Below are 21,422 nucleotides of genomic sequence, written 5' to 3'. Positions count from 1 at the left end.
CATCACAATTAATGCTATATTTTCATGTCACAAATGGCCAAGTTATATTTGAACTGAATTTACCTGAAAAACAAATATTCTATTCTTTTAGATTCCCCAATTTTTCTTACAAGATTCTATCCTACATATCACATATTTTATTTTTACAGGTTCAATATGGAGTATGGTGCTGATCCATCCTGCTTATGTTACGCCAATACATACATTAAGAATGTCACACGTCACTTTTTAAATCAACAGTTTTCTAATAAGCATTTTTATAAGGAAGTAACAATTCTATATTGTTATTTACTCTTTAGTATGATGATAAACTATACAACAAATAATTCTGATCCTAGTTTTTGCACAGGGATCATTTGTGGAAACGGTGACATGGCTGCCGAGCATCAGTATGATGGGATCTGTAACAACCATGTCACATCCGTCCACTGACACATTTTGTGTTTTTGTGTCAGCTGTTATTGTTTTAGATCCACAATACTAACATTTATGAATAAGAGGAGAATTAGCAATAGTAAGTATATAAGTTTATTACTAATAAAGTACTGGTACTGACCAGATCATCATGGGTAATGTCACGTCCGTCCGTCACGTGCACGTGCTATTCAAAATCCAATATTTCAGAAAATATAGCTTCCACTGTCAAATAATATCAGTAGTCTGTGCACAAATGTATTAGCATTATTTCAACACAGTTCTATGCATTTATGACAACTTTTTTTTTTGGCAAAAATGGCCACTCATTTGACCCCCTAAGTAAATTTTAGCCAAGAGACTTTATGGACACCCTTTAAATCCTGTCCTGTTCAGTTGGAATGAAAACTTGAACTCTCCTCCCTCATGACAACTGATCACATGTTTCTACTGAAGGATTTTACTATGAGTCATTTTAGTTACAGCAAAAACACTAAAATGAGGATGTAGGGTACAGCATGCAATAGATGACAGACACCAGCCCAAATAACTCATGTCATATTATGTTACTGCCTACAGCTTCAGAACTTGTCTTTTCTTCCTCCTAGTCTTTAGCAATTAAAAACAACAACCACCAGAGGGCGATGTAAGACTAGAGACTTGAACATGATCAAACCATTCAGTTCATCATTCTGTGAACTTTATTTCTGTAAAGTCTGCTTTTACAAGGCTGTACAATAAATTAATTTTTTGATCAGTGAAACAGCAGTTATTTTACTCACATTTCTGGTTAGACCTGCACTATTGTAAGCAAATGTCAACTTGGCAACAAAACACAACTTGGAGTAGAATTACAGTAATTTAATAGGTTACAAATACGTGGACTGTGGTTTTAAAGGAATCAAAGAGGCAACTCATGTTGAATGTGGATATTTTAACATACTACTCTTACTAATATGTCATTGTGGCTGAAAAAAAAAAAAACTGCAGTAAAATATTAAAACTATTTCTTAGCTTCAATTTTTGGCTGATTGAGCTCAGACAGATATGATGTGCTGTTTTCCACCTTAGCCTACAATGACTTTTGGTGTTATTATGATTAGTATTGAGACAAACGATAAATATCTGCGTCCTTTTCTATCGATTCTATCTCTTTAAGCCTCATTTATGTCTGTTCTGTGGTGTGAAATCATCTCGTATGTGCACAAATAGACTGCATGAGTGTATGAAAGCAATAGCACTAAAAGACGATAACTTACTCCATTTATAAAAATAATTTATTACCCCAAACAAATTGAGAAATGACACTGTAAATGCATCATTTAGAATGTTTCAAAGCCAAACGAGCGATTGCAAAGCAGTGTTTCAAAGCTGCAAGGAATTACAATACAACAATATGTTTTCTCACTGGTTTGACTGGATTTTTAAACTATAATACAGGCAAAAAAGACAAAAAGACATTGCATAAACATTCATGACTTCACAGTTATTGCACTTTTTCATTACCAGCAACACAAAATCCTATCACGTATGCACAGATCTGAGTGGAGACTGAGCGTATAATACATAGTGCTGCTTCTGCATCATCATTATATACATATTTTAAAATTTCACATTCAACATAAGGAGTTTCTGTCTTTTCTTGGTTTCAGTTTTCAACCCTATACTCCTGTCCTTGTCAGAGGATCTCAATGTCTCCACAATCTGATGAGGAAAGTGGCGCCAACTCAGTGATTCAGTGGAGTTTTACAACATTCGATAGTGTCTCTGGGTGGGTTTTGTCCCCTTCAGTCTCTTTGAACAGTTTTCTATCATTACGAGATGCGACAGCTGTTGGTCTTGTTCATGGGGGGTCTTTTGCTGCTCTCCTTTGGGAAGGTTTCCCGTCTCCTGCACAGTGCTGGACTCAGTGAACTGGGCACGTTGGCCTGTTGGAGCAGCTCCTTGAACGCCTCTAGTACGTTGACGTTGTCTTTGGCCGAGGACTCCAGGAAGCTGTGGTTCCAGTCCAGCTCCACCGTGGACAGCACCTCCTCACTGGACACCTGGCGTTCATTGTCAATCTTGTTGCCTATCACCACAATGGGGGTGTACTTGTCCTCTTTGACCTCCAGGATCTCGTCTCGTAGACTCTTGACGGCCTCCAGGGACGCGGGGTCGTCCACGGCGTAGACCAGGGCGAAGGCATCGCTCTTCTCGATGGAGAGCTTACGCATGGCCGGAAAGGAGTAGCTGCCGCTGGTGTCCATGATGTTGACGGTGACTTTCATCCCCCCCACCTCGTAGTCCTTCCTGTGGAGCTCTTCCACTGTACGCCGATGCTTGGGTTCGAATGTGTCTTTGAGGAAGCGTTGGATGAGAGCTGTCTTTCCCACTCCAGCTGCTCCCAAAAACACCAGACGCACCTCTGTCTTCTCCTTCACCTCGAAAGACATGTCGAAAGTTCTGTCCTTTTGGCTAAAATGTCTGAAATGTAAAGTTACTTGAAGCACTTAGTGACTCCAGAAAGTGTTGTGATGGCAGTGATAGAGTTGAAGCCGGTTGTGTCAGAAAGGAGACGCATGTATGTGTGTGTAACTCTAAGGCTGCACTCTGTATTTATAACCACACAGGCCACACCCACTTCTGCTTTTAACCAGTCAGAAGAGAGCAGCCGGTCTCTCAAGTCTGAACATAAAGCAGCCAATGAGAGCCACCCAAGGAAAAAAGAGAAAAAAATGCTGAGGATGACATGAATATAATGCAACAGAGCTGTTCGAAGATGACTTAATTCATAAATCTGTACCTGATCTCACATTGTATTACTCGTGATGAAAGGTGGGGATGAAATAACAATTCATTATTGACTCTGAGATCGTTCAAGGAATTACAATAAAGAAGAAATCCATACGCATAAAGAGCTTTTGGATTTTTTTTTAAATGACGGAAATCCCTCAGCAAAAAAAAAAAAAAAGAAAAAAATCTGAGAAACAGATCTTTAATATAAGTCAATTACAATTAGAGCATTGATAATATCTCCAGGCATAATTGGCAAGACCGAGAGGTCTGTAAAGATTTATTTCACCATTTGCACACACACAGGCAATGTTGGTACATAGGATTTTTTTTTACATAGCAATCAGTCTCAGACAAAATGTTATTTTAATAGTGCAGCATAAAATATAAAAGAAAACCACACACTTTATCTACAGTTAGTGCAATTATTTTAGTGGTGACTTCCACATGATTTTTTTCTCTACATTTCACCTTTCATAAATGATTCATCACCATTTATTTTAATATTATCCTTCAGTGAATATCAGTATTCCCCATATTTAATGTATAGATCGTGTAGATCAGAGGTATCAAACTCATTTTAGTTCAGGGGCCACATTCAGCCTAATATGACATAAAGAGGGCCGGACCATAAAATAATAAAAATAATAGGATAACTTTTGAGTGAAAAAAGTTAAATTCCGTGATGAAAATGTTTACATCTACAAATTGTACTCAAACATAACATGAACAAATATGAACAACCTGAACATTCTGAAGGAAAATAAGTGCAATGTCAACAATAATACACCTTAGTTTATTTATCCATATGCATCACAACTTAGAGATCACAGTGGATCTAAAAATACACAAAACATGAAATAACAGACAGAATATTATTAGAATTCCACATGCTTCTCTTAGGAGATTTCAGGTTATTCGCATTTTTTTTCATAAAAGGCTAGTCTGTAAATGTCAACATTCGTGTAATTTTACTTTTTTTTTTACACTAAAACAAAGAGAAAAAATTACAGTTTTCATTATTTATAGGTTATTATGATAGTATTTTACTGGTCTGATCATTTTTAGATTGAATTGACCTAAAATGCTTTTAACGTCCTTGATTGTTAATATCTTCAGTGTGATTTTTGCATTTCACCAATTCATTCCAGGGGCCAGACTGAACCCTTTGGCGGGCCGGATTTGGCCCCCGGGCCACATGTTTGACGCCTGTGGTGTAGATGGTCATAAAAGAGTAAAAAAAAAATATATATATATATATAATTCAAGTTTTTATTAGAGTTTCACTTGGATCACGACATTCATACAATGTTGCTTAATGTTAACATTGAGGGCTTCTGTCCATACATGAAAAGTATCAAAAACAAATGCTTCAAAGTATGGAAGTTCTCAAGAAGAAAAAAAAAAAAAAGATAATTGATTGATTAAATAAATAAATAAATAAATACAAGAGGGAAGTAGTTCAGCTGTCATCCTGCTGACTGTCAGTCATAGTTATGTAAGACCAGAATGGCTCCCAAACTGGTGCTGTGGTTCCATCCTTATTGTTAAACTTATGAAGCATACATTCATATGAAGCAGTCTTTATCATCATGTTTACCCATTCTTTAAACTGTTGGGCTTTAGGTGTTTTCCAGTGTTTACGAATAATCCTGACTGCTACTGAGACCCCAACCATGATAACAGAAAATTTTCCGTTTGATACGTTAGCTATCTGTCCTTTTTCACCCAGTAAACACAGCCTTGGACAGAGTGGGATGGTTCTGTCCAACCAGATATTTAGAGTATGCACTACAACCATCCAGAAACATTTGATGATTGGACATTCCCACAAACAGTGGATCAGAGTACCATTATCATTTTGACATTTCCAACACAGTTAGTTATTCATCAAACCTAATCTGTTCAGTCTTACAGGAGTCCAATAATACTTTTGTAATATCTTATATTGTGTAAATTTGCCTTTACCTTCCCTTCAAAATTTTCCACATTGTGAAATTATTTTCATCCATTCCTCATTCCCAAAAACAACCCCAATGTCTTTTTCCCATAAAACCTTCAAATTGTTCAGATCAGAACTGAATGCGTGGTTCATTCTTCTATAAAATATCAAGGATCTGTGATAGTGAGCTGGTAAAACCAAATACTCCAAAACATGGTTGTCTTCAGTTTGCCGGTGTAGTGACATGATACAGTTCCTTATCTGAAGATATGTCCAGAAATGTTCCTTTCCTTTTAGTTTATATTTACTCAGTAGGTATAAAAGAGTAAATTTAAAGGTTTTTATTTCAGCAAAGAGAAAAAGAAAAAGGGAATTTTCCAGCAAAATATCTCATTAGCTGACCATAAAACAAGCATCTACAACTACTGCTATTTGTTAAACTACATGGGTTTTATTGGTGAAAGAATACTGCAGAAGATGGTGTTTCCATGTACTATTACATGTATTGATAGGATTAATGTTTAAAAAGCTATTAAACGTTTAAGATCAGTAGATGCTTTTGGTCCCCATCAGCTGTTTAGGTCTTTGATGGTTAAATATACTAGTTAATGAATGATATAAAAACCACAAAATAATTATACGGCAGCATGAATTTTATTAATTTATTCTTGTACATCAGTAATGTGCTGGGGGAAGCTCTGTATGATACAGATAAGTGAGAACAAGGAGGAGAATGGAAGGGGGTTGAGGTAGTTGAAACATTAAAAATAGAATCCAGTCTCTTTGTATGAGTCTTCTGGGTTGCTGATATGAGTGAAGTGGTGGATGATCTCTGGCCTTCATTGTCCAAGTGATTGCTCCCACCCATAATTAAATAATAATAACAGTGTTTTACAGTCAGACACTGTTACCATCTGTCCAAAAGTATCTGCAGTGTTGATGTTTTACAGCTGCATTTGAGACAGTGAATCTAAAAGTCTGCTTTGTTGACTGAAAATGAAAAAAAAATGAATGAAAAAAGTAGGACCAGTGGCCCTGTATCTCACCAGCATGTTCTATCAAGATTCTATAACAAGTTGAAATTGATAGATAGATAGATAGATAGATAGATAGATAGATAGATAGATAGATAGATAGATAGATAGATAGATAGATAGATAGATAGATAGATAGATAGATAGATAGATAGATGTAAACAAACTTAATAAAAATGTTGAATTATAAGCAACACATGAACAAAATATGGAACAAATTGGACAAAAATGCATAAACACAAGCAGCAAAATCAATGAAAATGAATAAAAAATTAGATAAAATGAATTAAAACTGACCAAAATTGGAATAAAAGTAAATGTAAATAAGTTGCACAATGATCCAGGAAATGTGAAATACTGTGACTTTTCAAAGTGCGGTAATCAAACGCGGTTATCATGATAATTAGAATTTAAACGGTAATACTAACTGTCGGGAATTTTACCGCGGTTTATCGTTATACTGGTAATTGTTACATCCCTACTTGTAATGTGTGCAGAAATTACCAACAATAGTAACTTGCCCAATAAAGGGTTAAAACAGGTTGTAGAAATCCACTCGATTTTTTTCCAAAATGAATATAAAGATAGCTTTGCAGCACCTGGAGGGTTCAAATACAAACTTCTGGAACTATTAGGGTCCAAATATGCAAATAAATGGACCAAAGACTAATAAAAGTGGGTTTACTAAATATGACCCCTTTAAACAGGATAGGTCTTTATCATATCACTGTAGACTTTATCTTTGCAGATGCATGCTGGGAAACTTCAGGCTGCATGATTTGAACAAAGGGGATGCCTCCTAACAGGTGAATGTACTGACACCTCGCTCACATGTCAGAGACTGTGAAAGCTGCCAGAGCTGAACAATCAGCCGTGTGATTTCCATTACCTCGCGTTGATTACAACTCATTTCTACTGCCTCATTTAACACGTCTTCTTTTGCGTTAAGATCACGTAACATATTGAAAAAGCGTGACTTCAATATTATTGTTTTCAACGCTGGTGGGGTTCAGATGTCAGTGGTGTGGGAAGCCCAGTTCAGCTCAAATGGTATAGGTTATATCTTGCGCTGTAGGGGGGAAAAAGATGTAATTTTTACTGTATCATTATCATACACAGATCTTTCACATGTTCTCGGTGCCAGGACTTTGTCACTTGTTGCTATGATACCACTGAATCTATTACCTGAGCTCAAAGAGGTTTATGAGAAGAAATAGGCACTTTCATATCAGTCATTACTGAGACAATTGTTCATGCTTGAGAATGCTAATGTAACATGGAATAATATATACTGACACAGAAGGTACTTTTTTTTTTCTTACCAGCCCATTTCACAAGTTTTGCATGTATTACATAAAAACTGAACGTTGCTATTTTGAGAAAAAAACAAAACAAAAAAAAAAAAACAGATAACACTGGTCAACAACAAATTTATTGTTTAAGTTTTTTTTTTTTAGCTGATTTAGGATAATTTTGGTGTGCTGAATCCAAAAATCACATTAATTTTGCTCAATCAGGTCAACTTTCTGAACTATGCTACATACTTGCTTACATTTATGGGCATTTTCACATCATATGATCCAAAATTCTTTCATATTTCTTGCAATAAACGAGTTCTGAAGATTTTACTTTTGCCAATTTATGATTAATGTTTTTTTTAATATTACAGGTGAATGAAATGGCTTCGACTAGAAGATCTTGCAAAAATAAGCCTGACGTATTCTGCTACATCTGCGGTGAATAAACCATTGAACCTAACAGGAATCAAGTCACAAGTTTCATAAAATGCGCTTACCAATCTTATTTTAGTATTAATTATTATATTTTGTGAGAAGATCAAATTTTTCAGAATCAAATTAGCAAAAAAAAAAAACCTGACCTGATTGAAAAAAACAGATGTCATTTTTGGATTTAGCGGTGCAAAATGGTCCTAATTCAGTTGAAAAAACCTAGACAACTTGCAAAAAACATTTTTTTGTAACCCAGTGTAATCAATGCCTGCTTAAATCACTATAAGATAGTCTGCTGATGTACTGCCATGAAGTGTCTGTGTTCTGCCTGCACCCTACGTTCTCTTGAGATTAAACTGAAAGTCAGCCTCATGACCCCAAGCAATACAAGTGCATCGCTCAGTCTCTTCTCATCATTAAACGCCTTAGCAAGGCATCATGGGAGCTCATAAATGCACCAGTCAGTTTTATCTTGAAAGTCTGCAAACAGCTGAGGAGGTTCTTTACAGATAGAATAATGTCATAAGGGCAAAACATTTGAAACTGTATTCACTGTTGTATCAGTTATTTAGGCTTCATAGTGCTTTACCATGTTTGACCCATAAAGACCCAGTGCTACTTTTGTGTCACTTCCCAAATTAATTTTTCTCTCTATTTAACCTTTCTTAAAGGGGTCATATTTTGCTAAACCCATTTTTATTAGTCTTTGGTACATTTATTTGTCTATTTGGACTCTAATAGTTCATAAAGTTTGAATTTGAACCCTCCAGGTGCTGCAAAGCTATCTTTATATTCATTTGGGCAAAAAAGAGTGGATTTTTACAACCTGTTTTAATTCCTACTTAATTTGTTCCGTTTTATAACTAGTTACGTCACAATATTTGCACATATAAGGTAAAGACTTCTGATGAACATTTCCCCGAGTACGACATAATTGTTTGTCAGCAGCAGTGGTTGTAGTCCATACTGAAAATATGTCCAAACTTCGAGCTGATTACCTAAAATGTTCAGTTGTTGGTTGAACGGGACAGAGCAGCACAGCCAACAACCTGGAGGGGGTGGGGCCTGAAGTGGCTTGTGCATTTAAAGGGCCAGTGCTCAAAATGACCTTTCTGGTGTCATTACTCAGAAATAGGGTTGAAGATGGACCTGTGGAGTTTAAATAATGAAGAATTCAGACCCAAGCATAGCATTTACAGTTTGTGTAGACCACAGGAAAATGTTTTAAACAGCATAATTCCATTTAAAAAAGCAAAATATCACGCCTTTTAAGTGATTCATCTTCATTTCTTGCGATATTCTCCTCAGCATTTAGAATTTTTTCTAGTAAAAATCAAATATTTCGCTATATTTCATTCATTGATCATGTAGATGCTCATAAAAATTCTGATTAAACTGGAGGGTTATTATATCAGAAACACAGAAAACTGAAGACAAAGTGACTTTTTCAGTAAAATATATCATTATCTGAACATAAACCCAGTGTCTCCATCCACTGTCATTGATCAAACTCCATGGGTTTTACTAGTGAATTAGTGTTGTAAAACAGGAGTGTCAAACTTATTTTAGTTCAGAGGCCACATACAGACTAATCTGATCTTAAGTGGGCTAAACCAGTAAAAAAAAATAACCATAAATTTTGAATAATGTCAACTCCAAACTTTTTTCTTATATTTTAGGGTAAAAAAAAGTAAAATAACATTATGAAAATGTTTATATCTACAACATATCCTTCAGAAAAATCTGAATAACATGAACAAAAAAACCCCAAAACCTGACATTTCCTAAGAAAAATAAGTGCAATTTTAACAGTATTATGTTTCAGTTTATTATTTACACATGTACATTACAACTTAGAGAGCACAGTGGATCTACAAATGCACAAAACAGTTAGTAACAGGCAGAATATTGATAAAATTGCACTTACTTCTCTTAAGACATTTCAGGTTGTTCATATTTATTCAGGTTATTCACATTTTGTGTGAAAGGAGATTTTGTAATTGTAGACAATTTCATGTAATTTCATTTTTTTTTACCCTAAAGCAAAGTAAAAAAATTTGGAATTCTCCTTATTTATAGGTTATTATGATAGTATTTTACAGGTCTGACCCACTTTAGATCACATTGGTCTGTATGTGGAACCTGAATTCAATCATTTTAACACCACTAATTGTTAATATCTTCAGTGTAGTTTTTGCATTTCATAAATTCATCTTATGGGCCAGATTGGACCCTTTGTCGGGCTGGTTTTGGCCCGCAGGTCACATGTTTGACACCCCTGTTGTAGAAGATGGTAGTGTTTCCACATTCACTATGGAGCCTCTTCAGTGAAAATAAGGTATTTTTCTACATCTAATTTATTAATCATGTAGATGTTCATAAAAGTTTAGAGTAAAGTTGAGGGTTATTATATCAAAAACAGAGAAAAGGTAAGAAAAAGTGACTTTTTCAGCAAAATATATCATGAACTGAATATAAACCCAGTGTGTCCATCCACTGTCATTGATCCAACTCCATGGGTTTTAACGGTAAATCAATGTTGTAGAAAATAATGTTTCCATGGTAACTACGGAGCCTCTGAATGTCCACATGGGTCATATCTGATGAAGAAAAGATGACAAACTGTATTTTACACCAATTATTTACATGTATTGATAGGATTATTGGCTCAACAGGTATTAAACAGTTTAGATCAGTAGATTATTTTGGTCTCCAGTGGATGTTTGGGTCTTTATGGGTTAATAGCAGTTAACTTTGCCATGTCCTTTTTTTTTACAATTCATTTTTTAACAACTAAACCAGCCTGATGGAGTTGACTGTAATAAAAGATAACCATTACGAGGGTTTTAATTATCACTTGGTCTTAAGAGGCAGATGTGAGAAAAGTCAGGCCTGTGCTTTGTGTTGAGCTGCTGGTGTGTTCTCTGTGTCTCAGAGGCGTTAGTCTGTTATAATGGCTGGCTCTGGAAATAGGAAGAACAAGCTGTTCTTATAGCAAAAGGTCTTTGATTTGGTCAGTGAAGGGCCTCCCAGGACTAGGCGCTGTGTTGGCTAGTTTCTCTGTATTTCATTTTTTATTTTATTTTACACTGTTTGCCTCTGGGTTTTCTTATGAAACCAGATCTGAGACAAGAGAACACTGTTTCCTTTGTACATTCATTTTGTTAGGTGTCTGTCTTCGCTCTCCTAAGAGAAATACCAACAAAAAGATATGGATCGAGTTTCAGGAGGTGACATCTGATGACCTTTACTTGAGTTAAACCAAATGTTTAATAAGCTAATTCAAGCATTTGCAGTTGTTGGATCTCAGACAATTCAACATAACTGTTTAAAAAAGTCATGTATGCATATGTTATGTATGTGTACTTAGCTCCTGTACGTGTTTAATCAGTAGGGTGTGTTAATATGAGTATAAAACCCAGCCTGTCAGTCAAACACTCGGGTCATATTCCATTAATAGAGACTGTGCAGGGCTGAAAATTTGACACTGTCATGCTATTGGTCCGGTGCCACTTATACACAGGTGACAAACACAGGACCTTCCTTGGAATTTGGAGTTTGCACTGCATGCAGGAACTCGCAAAGTAAACACTTTCCACTAATTGTTTCTATGGGAGTGTAGACCTCTTGGCTTGTGTTGCTTAAATACAAGTTGGCTGACCCAGAAAACCTGCATGAGCTAAGTGGGCAATTTAAAGTCTGTGCACTCCACTGGAGGGTTTGATGAAGTCCAAACAGACTCCAGATCTGCACACACTGTTTACCCATGGGAACACACTGAACACTATGAAACAGTCATATCATTCTTTATAAGAGTTTGTAGCAACCAATAGCTTAAGACCTGCCAATAATGTAAGAAATTTGGCCATTTTAACCCTTTCATGCATGAATTATGAGAACCTTATCAAGATTTTATTCTTTTATTCCTAGGCATGGAAAAAAAACCCAATTTGATTTTTTTTTTTTTTTTTTTTTTTTTATGAACCTGTATTTCATGGAGTTACAAAAAAGTCCACTGAGCTGGACACTATGCATTTCATTTTAGAAGCAAAGAAACATGTATTTACTGGTATACAGTGGGAAAACTATGAAATAAAAACACTTTTAATGCTGCGAATCTGACGTTTTCTCACATTTTAACATACCTGCATGGAGATAATATGCAAAAAAAAAACTTTTTGTTTAAAAAACAGAAAACAAAACTGTTAATTACAGTCTAATAACAATTGCCAATTTTTTTTTTTTTTACACTCAACATGTTACTGAAGATCAGGTTTATCAAGAACAGCAATGTTACAGTAATGGTATGAATGTCAGTGTATGGGATGATGCATAAGCGTCCACTGTGTTGGCTGATATGGAACTAAAACAACAAAATCTATGAATATACAAGAGAACACCTTTGAACAGCTGTCCACTGTAGTGACCACTATGCATGAAAGGGTTAAATTGGAAGAAAGCCAGTAACATAGTAACTTGCCAGTAATGTAATAACATGTTTGAGCCAATGATGTAATAACCAACCAATAATACAAAGTGTTCAGAGAACGCAAACCTCCGCCAAGTACCCCGAATGGTGTGCATGTGTGGATCGACTCTGTCTTTTTAAATTAAACAGTTTCAAGGTTGTTCCATACAGCAGAAAAAGCTGAAGCTTGGTACCAGTCATGTGTATGTCAAATTATATTAAATTCCAATCAATATTTGTTGAGTTATAATGAAAAATGTGTCGTAAATGGGATTTTCAGTGTTAAATTGAAATGTCCACAGAGTCCACATTCCACAGTGGATGTGGACAATTTTGTGCCAGATACAAGATATTGTTATAAGCTACGGGTGGATCAAATTAGAGGCTAATTGAAGTGGTTTTGAATTTTTTTATGAATTTTCAAAAATTGCTCAATGATGAGAGATAGGAAAATTTCAGATTTTGTGACCTTGCTGTGACCTTGAACTTTGGACTACTTGGCCCAAAATTTAATGGGTTCATCCCAGGGCCTAGGCCTATGTGTGGGTAAAATTTGGTAAAGATGGTTGGAACAGTTTTCCTGTAAAGTTGCTAACAAACAAACAAACAAACACGCAAACAAATACACAAAGCAAAGTGATCACAATACCTCTTGGCAGAGGTAATAACACTTTACATTAATAGCAAAATGTTAATATGTTAAATATTATTATTACATTATTGACTGGTTAGTTCGTTATTGGCTCAAATACATCATTTATCAAGGATGTGTCCCATGTAACTCTTACTGTCCTTAATTTTTGGTACAAAATCTTCATTTGGAATGTTGTTTATTTGCTTAGACATCTACATTCATATTTTACATGTCCTCCTGAGACCCAGTAAGTACAAGTTTTGTCTTTTTAAATTTCAACATTAAAGAATTGCCTTGATTTAAAACCGTAACAGATTTTTTAAAATAAAGCTCTCCAACTCTTATCCACTACAGACGATAAAAATGCAAGGAGTTGCTGGGTCTCAGGAGGATATGGAGGAATATTATGTAATTCATTACTGTGAAGTATATTTGGTGGTTAGATGATACATGAGTATGACGACTATGACATCCACTATACCAATTTTTGATGACAAACTGCAGAAAAATATAAAATAAATGAATAATAATTCCAAGAAATGCGGTCCTACTTACATTATCGGCTGCAGTTACTACATTTTATAAGGGTTTTTAAACACTAGTCTGATAATGTAATAACCAGCCAGTAATATAACAACTTATTACATCATTGCTACGTTATTTGCTTTATTACATTATTTATTAATGCATTATTTGCTGCAAATGAATAAAAAAACCTCTTCATGAACACACATTAGAAGCCAGAACATTTTCTTCTGTGTACTCCAGGACCAAATCAGGTTGAATTACTTTGACTCTGATAGACTTTCTCATCACTTTGAGAGAATGAATAGTAACAGCAGGATCCTCTGACAGTTCAGATTGTGTAATTTGCACCATGTCTCGCATAATAAACAGCATGACACGGTCACAACGCCCTGGTCAAATGTATGATCCTACGGCACATTTTTGGAGGGACTCTCCCCTGCGCAGACCGCAACTGTTTGAGTTTATTCACGATGACAGAAGCATCCCAACCACATGCTGCTTCGTCATACTTATATCAGTGCGGATGAGATCAGGTTTGTACTAATTCTGGATGTTTGCATTGAGTCATACTCCCACAGCTCACAAATGACTAAGAGGGTGTTAGTTTGTCTGCTTTAATCCATGTCTGGACAGAAATGGTGATAACACTGTTGACTTGAGAACATTTAATCACTGTAATCTACAAAAGGTTAGATTAGATTAGATGGAATTATATTAAGGTTCTAGAAGGAGCAAATCACCAAATGTAGACATGAGAAATATTACAAGACAAAAAGAAAGAAAATAATAATAATAGCTATATGGCTAAAACTTACTTAGGGGGTCAAATGAGTGGCCACTTTTGTAAAAAAAAAAAAAAAAAAAAAAAAGTTGTAAGAAATGCATAGAACTGTGTTGAAATAATGCTAATACATTTGTGCACAGACTACTGATATTATTTGACAGTGGAAGCTATATTTTCAGAAATATTGGATTTTGAATAGCACGTGTATGTGAAAACTTTTGCTGGTGGACGGACGTGACATTACCCATGATGATCTGGTCAGTACCAGTACTTTATTAGGAATAAACTTATATACAGTCTACTCTCGTTATACCGCCAACTTCCGTTCATGGCCAAATTGGCGGTATAGCGAAAATGGCGTTACAACGGGTTGCGTCCATAATATGCATGTCTTTACTATATGATGTCTATGCTGCCTCCGTTAACCCGTTCTAATTGCGTTTCTAAATAAATCTTGATTCTGTTATGTTGTAAGGGATCATTTAAAGTGGGGAAACATTTTAAGCATTATTATACCGTGTCGGGAAATGACACCCCATCATCTTGAGGCTTTGGCTTAATCCCACGTCCTCTTCCCGACATCCTGACCTACTGAGTGTTCTGCGATAAATGAACGGTGGCCGTTCCGTAGACCTACTCGTAGCTTGTCGCGATCAGCGTCTGGCGCGTTTGTTTCAGTGCATTGTTAAAATTTATGTGTACTCGATGGCAATCACGCTGGCGGTATAATGGTTGGGAAATCAATGGTATAAGTGTTGTTTGTGCATGGAACTGGGCTGGCGGATGGCGATAGGCGGAAATGGCGGTTTAACGAGAGTAGACTGTACTTACTATTGCGAATTCTCCTCTTATTCATAAATGTTAGTATTGTGGATCTAAAACAATAACAGCTGACACAAAAACACAAAATGTGGCAGTGGACAGATGTGACATGGTTGTTACAGATCCCATCATACTGATGCTCGGCAGCCATGTCACCGTTTCCACAAATGATCCCTGTGCAAAAACTAGTATCACAATTATTTATTGTATAGTTTATCATCATACTAAAGAGTAAATAACAATATAGAATTGTTACTTCTTTATAAAAAGGCTTATTATTAGAAAACTGTTGATTTAAAAAGTGACGTGTGACATTCTTAATGTATGTATTGGCGTAACATAAGCAGGATGGATCAGCACCATACTCCATATTGAACCTGTAAAAATAAAACATGTGATATGTAGTATGTAATCTTGTAAGAAAAACTGGGGAATCTAAAAGAATAGAATATTTGTTTTTCAGGTAAATTCAGTTCAAATATAACTTGGCCATATGTGACATGAAAATATAGCATTATTTGTGATGAAATTGGACATTTTTGAGCTGAAAACATAGTTCATATGAGCATCAACATGTTGCAACAGAACTGAAATCCTGTAAATTTGCATAACTTGCATTTACCAACACAGAGTTCCTTTGGGGATTCACTTAGATTGATTTCTTATGCACAAAGACATAAACAAGAACTCTAAGCAAATTTTAGCCGTATAAAAAAAAATAGCAGTAAACAGGCAATTGCACATTAGAAAGTACTAGAAAAAAAAAAAGCAGTAATAATAATAATAATAATAATAATAATAATAATAATAATAATAATAATAATAATAATAATAAATAAAATCAGAAAAGTAATTATGTTACATTATAATATACACAAATCTACAAAAGATTCAATTTGATTCAAATAGATTTGATTCAGTTTGATTGAACTTTATTAATCCCTTGGGCAGAGCCCTTGGGAAATGAAGGTTTCAGAAGCAGCACAACACCAAATGTACATGTAAGGGTAGAGACTGGTAGAAACTCCGATCCTGCCAGTAGAAGGGTTAGGGTAAGGGTTAGGGGTTAGGGGTTAGGGTTAGGGTTAGGGTTAGGGTTAGGGTTCGGATCGGAGTTTCTACCAGTGGAGACTCTGATCGGAGTTTCTACTGGTAGAGACTACGATCGGAGTCTCTACTGGTAGAATCGCCGATCCTACCAGATCGCAGTCTCTACCCTGACATACACATAAGAAATATTACAAGACAAAATGAAGAAAATAATAATATAATAGCTTTAAAGATAGTACTGAAAAACAGGCAATTGCACATTAGAAAGAACTAGGAGAAATACATAATAAAATGGTAATAATAATAATGATAATAATAATAATAATAATAATAATAATAATAATAATAATAACTTTATTATGCTATATCATAATATGAAAATCAAAATAATGAATAATTATGATGATGATGATGATTAGCATTATATAGAGTGATAAGAAAACTTGCTCTGTACATTTACATGTATGTTTTTCACCTTTAAACTTCCTTTAAAGCACACACAGCTTTACATATATGTCAAGGAGAAAAACAGAGCAGAAAACACACACATAAGCCCACGAACACAGACCACTGGTTTCTTATCCTTTCTCTTAATCCATCCATTCATCCAATGGCTTTGCGACTTTAGGCTGAACGAGATCACACACACGAGCTTGTCTATTCAAACATCCTCGCTCCTAAGTTTTGCAATGACAGTGTCCTCTGGATGGAACATCATGTCCTGGATAATACAAGGTGCAGCGGTGGGGGTTGAAACAACAGCAGCTCAGATGTGACTCCTGATCTGTTTAACCCTCACTGCCAGAGGAGGCGTTTTCTTGTGTTCGAGGCTCTGTTTGCATTCAAAACCTTTAACTCCTTCAGTGGATTTTTTTTCTTTGAGACATTTCTTGTATTTCTAGGCACCACTAATCGATATAACTGTTCCGTCTGGGTGAACACATAAGAGACTTGTTGGTTGATTTTATGTGTTTAAAGTTAGTGACTAATGAAGAGGAGCCTGCAGCCTTTAAAAAAATCCCACAGAGGACGCCAACACAACAGTACAAACGATGTTCCTTCAGAGCATCCCGAGAACAAGCAAAAAACATTTTGGACTGGGTGTACTCTGTTATGCAACCTGTGGCACTGAAAGGGCAGGACAGCTGAGTAAAGGGCATCGCAAAGTGGCAGGATCTGACAAATACAATGCAGTGTTTATTTATGTCTTAGGTTCCGATTAGTGTTTTTTTACCCAGTCACTATAAATTGCAACTTCACTAAATTGTATTGTCTTGTATCCTATATTATAAAAGGGATGTGGACTCTGTCTGTGTGTCTCGGGTATCACACAAAATCCAGAAAGAGCTGACTGCTGCAGTTTGTCATACTTATGTATTTTTGGTCAAGGAAGAGACTAGCGGGAAGTTGATAGGACCGATATTTTGGGAGATATTAGTAATTTTGGAATACAGTGGCCTTCCAATGGCCAATCACTTTGCTATGCCCAGAATCATAGAATCATCGTTGAAGTGGGTTACCTAGCAACATATAAACATTAGGGCCATGTTGCTATGGTGTCAAATTTCACGTACAGTAACAGACATGCCAGTTGAGAGGTTAGTCAACTGTAAATGTAAATAAAGTAAAAGAATGAACTGTGTCAGAGAAGCTAGAATCTGTCAACGAGCAAGTTCTATTCTATTCCTTTGAGGCAGTGGTTCCAAACCTTTCAAGTGTCAAAAAATGTTTAATATTTAATTAAAAATATAGACACTATTTATAGGAGTTCAACCAAAACTCTCTTCAACAAGGAAAAAAAAATCCATAGCCCCTCCCCCTCATGACATAACTTCCCCAAACTCATGAAATTTAATTATTTAATCCCAGAAGTCCAAGTGCATTATTCTCCAAAATGTGTCTTAATTTTGTGTAATTTTGTAGAATCATCTTTTGCAATCATTTTTGTTTTCATGAGAAAGGTTAGAATTGTCTTATTGTGTGCATTTATTCTGTTACAAAAGCAGTCTTACTTTTGTTTATTTTAATTAAACTTTTATTTGCACAAAAACAAATGAACAAACACTGTAGACAACATCCACAGGACAGACTGGGTAGAATGTGCGTGGGATTTAAGGCTTTGACAAAACTTTGAGATAACTTTGGTATGATGTGACATTATATAAATAAAATTTGATCGACCGATTCAACAAACGTAGTTATAATTTGTGTTTAAGGTCAGTGGGGTGTTCGTCTTTCATGCTAACTGAGGCAGACTCATGCTGCCTGATGTCGACACCCTGCTCATCTCTAACACTTCACTGAGCTCCTCCACTCTCGTATGCAGGGTTGTAACCCACAGTGACGGCGAAAAGGAAAAAAAAAGTCAGCTGTGGGGATCATTAGTTGAACTGGGTTTGGAGATGAGTGAATATGTGCGTCTGTCATGTTTGCGCTTGTGTATGTGTGTGGTTGCCACGGTGAGGGACAGAGCTGCTGTCACACCATTTCCAAGCTAACTATTGCAGCTGTAAAGAAGCAGAGGAGGTGCACGAACAAACTCAGGATCAAGTGAATGGATTGTTGTGGAAAATGCAAACAAAGAAATTCCTGACAGAAAAATGCATATTGTGGATATTATAAACAGATATTGTTAGTTTGGTAATGAAAATACATGACAGCACAAATGACAAGCTCCCAGCAAAGAAATACATTCCAACACAAACTTCATAAATATTCTAAAAAATTACGTTTTGTATTTTTAAATTAACCAATTGTTGGCTTGATGATGGTACCTGGGTTAAAAGTTGGGTCAGATTGACCTGATATTGACCTGAAAAGCAGCTTTAGAAACTGTGATGTTTATGCACACTGCAACCTAACATGATCTGAACTTAAACTATTTTCATTCCAGGATCGAGCAGAAAACTATAAAACAATAAAACTGCATAAAGTCAGTGCTACATATTTTAATAGAATACAATCCATTTTTACTTAGACAAGTAAGCTCACATTAGTTAAAATCAACATCAGCCAGCAAGTGCATGCTATTCCATAACATTTATGTGGTGTGAGATTGATGTATTATACAATAATGTGTACTAGTGTTGTAGTACTCGGCCTTGGTCTCGAGACCGCTTTTTAATGTCTTGGTCTCCTCTCGGGTGCATTTTTACTTGGTCTTGTCTCAGTCTCGGACTGTGCAGACTCAGGATTTTAAGACGAGACCAGTCGAGACCACCGCTGTTACGTTATTTGCTCACGCCACTGATTAGAGTGGAAAGGGATCTATTTCAAAGCAACCAGTTATTGGTTGCTTGATTTGTTTCCCACAGTTTCCCAGCAACAGCTGCATACAGACACACTGCACGAGTGACAACACCCCCCACACCCCCACCGGCTCCTTTACACATGCGGTGAGAGTGAAAGAAGACCAGGAGAAGGTGTTCACATGTCCGGCAGCAGTGATGTCTGCTGACTCGTTAGTAATAAAATTTGGTTTCCAAAACCACAAAGAATACATCTGTAAAACGACACAAAATCAAACTGAACCAAAACCCATACCGAAAAATGAGGCATATATATTCGTGGGTTTGTTTTGGATGGTGAAGACGTCTGAGTGTTTTGTCATTGCATTTTATCCAGGCTTGGTATGTTCCCATCATTTTAATGCTGTAATTCTGTGAATGAAACAGCTGCTGTTTGGTTGATGGATGCTGGATTTTTGACAGAAAAATAAACTAAGAATTGAGATTTCCTGCATTATGGTGCTTTGAAAAAAGAGCAGAGACTGTCACCCTTGCTATAAATCAATCTTAAAATAGAGAATTCTTACTTTGTTCACTCTTCTAATAATTTTTCATCGTATGTACGGTCTTGGTCTTGTCTCGACCTGACTTGGTCTTGGTCTTGACTTGGTCTTGATGTTTAGAAGTCTTGGTCTTGTCTTGGTCTCGGAACCCTCTTGTCTCAGAAATGTCTTCATCTTGGATGGTGTGGTCTTGACTACAACACTAGTGTGTACCTTTATTTTAACCCATAAAGACCCAAACAGCCGCTGACAACCAAAACCATCTACTGATCTAAACTGTCTAATACCTGTTGATCCACTAATCCTATCAATACATGTAAATAATTGGTGTAAAATACAATTTGTCATCTTTTCATGGTCATCAGATATGACCCATTTGGATGTTCAGAGGCTCCGTAGTGACGGTGGAAAACCGTCATCTTCTACAACATTGATTCACCAGTAAAACCCATGGAGATGATTAATGACAGTGGATGAAGACACTGGGTTTATGTTCAGTTAACGAGAGATTTGACTGAAACAGTCACTTTTTCTTCAGTTTTTTCTGTTTTTGATATAATAACCCTCAACTTTACTTTGAGTTTTTATGAACATCTACATGATCAGTAAATTCAATATAGGAAAATACCTGATTTTCAGGGGGAAAAAAAGCAAAATAAAGGAGATAATAATACAATAAATTGTGATAAATCACTTAGGAAAAGTTAAATATCGAGGAAAAATGTATTTGGGAACTGCCACAGAAGTAGCCCTGGGTCTTTATGGGTATCCTTTATCGGGCAAGTGACTATTTTTGGTAATTTCCGAACACATTACAATACAGTGACAGCAGTAGTTACAGTAAAAATTACATCTTTTTTCCCCCTACAGCGCAAGATATAACCTATACTGTTTGAGCTGAACTGGGCTTCCCACACCACTGACATCTGAACCCCACCAGCGTTGAAAACAATAATATTGAAGTCACGCTTTTTCAATACGTTACATGAGCTTAACGCAAAAGAAGACGTGTTAAATGAGGCAGTAGAAATGAGTTGTAATCAACGCGAGGTAATGGAAATCACACGGCTGATTGTTCAGCTCTGGCAGCTTTCACAGTCTCTGACATGTGAGCGAGGTGTCAGTACATTCACCTGTTAGGAGGCATCCCCTTTGTTCAAATCATGCAGCCTGAAGTTTCCCAGCATGCATCTGCAAAGATAAAGTCTACACTGATATGATAAAGACCTATCCTGTTTAAAGGGGTCATATTTAGTAAAGCCACTTTTATTTGTCTTTGGTCCATTTAGTTGTGTATCTGGACCCTAATAGTTCCAGAAGTTTGAATTTGAACCCTCCAGGTGCTGCAAAGCTATCTTTATATTCATTTTGGAAAAAATCAAGTGTATTTCTACAACCCGTTTTAACCCTTTATTGAGCAAGTGACTGTTTTTGGTAATTTCCAAATACAG

The 21,422-nt window shown here is 36.1% G+C and overlaps 1 protein-coding gene across 1 annotated transcript; it reads right to left on the bottom strand.

The window, feature by feature from the left end:
- Window positions 1-1,673: 1,673 nt before the first annotated feature.
- Window positions 1,674-2,976, bottom strand: LOC115424966 (ras-related protein Rap-1b-like). The gene has a single exon (XM_030142394.1). The coding sequence runs from the start codon at window positions 2,847-2,849 to the stop codon at window positions 2,229-2,231; it is 621 nt and encodes a 206-aa protein (XP_029998254.1). The 5' UTR covers window positions 2,850-2,976; the 3' UTR covers window positions 1,674-2,228.
- Between the last annotated feature and the right edge of the window lie 18,446 nt (window positions 2,977-21,422).

Source organism: Sphaeramia orbicularis, chromosome 8, assembly GCF_902148855.1.
Source record: "Sphaeramia orbicularis chromosome 8, fSphaOr1.1, whole genome shotgun sequence".
Classification (NCBI taxonomy): domain Eukaryota; kingdom Metazoa; phylum Chordata; class Actinopteri; order Kurtiformes; family Apogonidae; genus Sphaeramia; species Sphaeramia orbicularis.
This window is presented reverse-complemented; position numbering and strand designations above follow the sequence as displayed.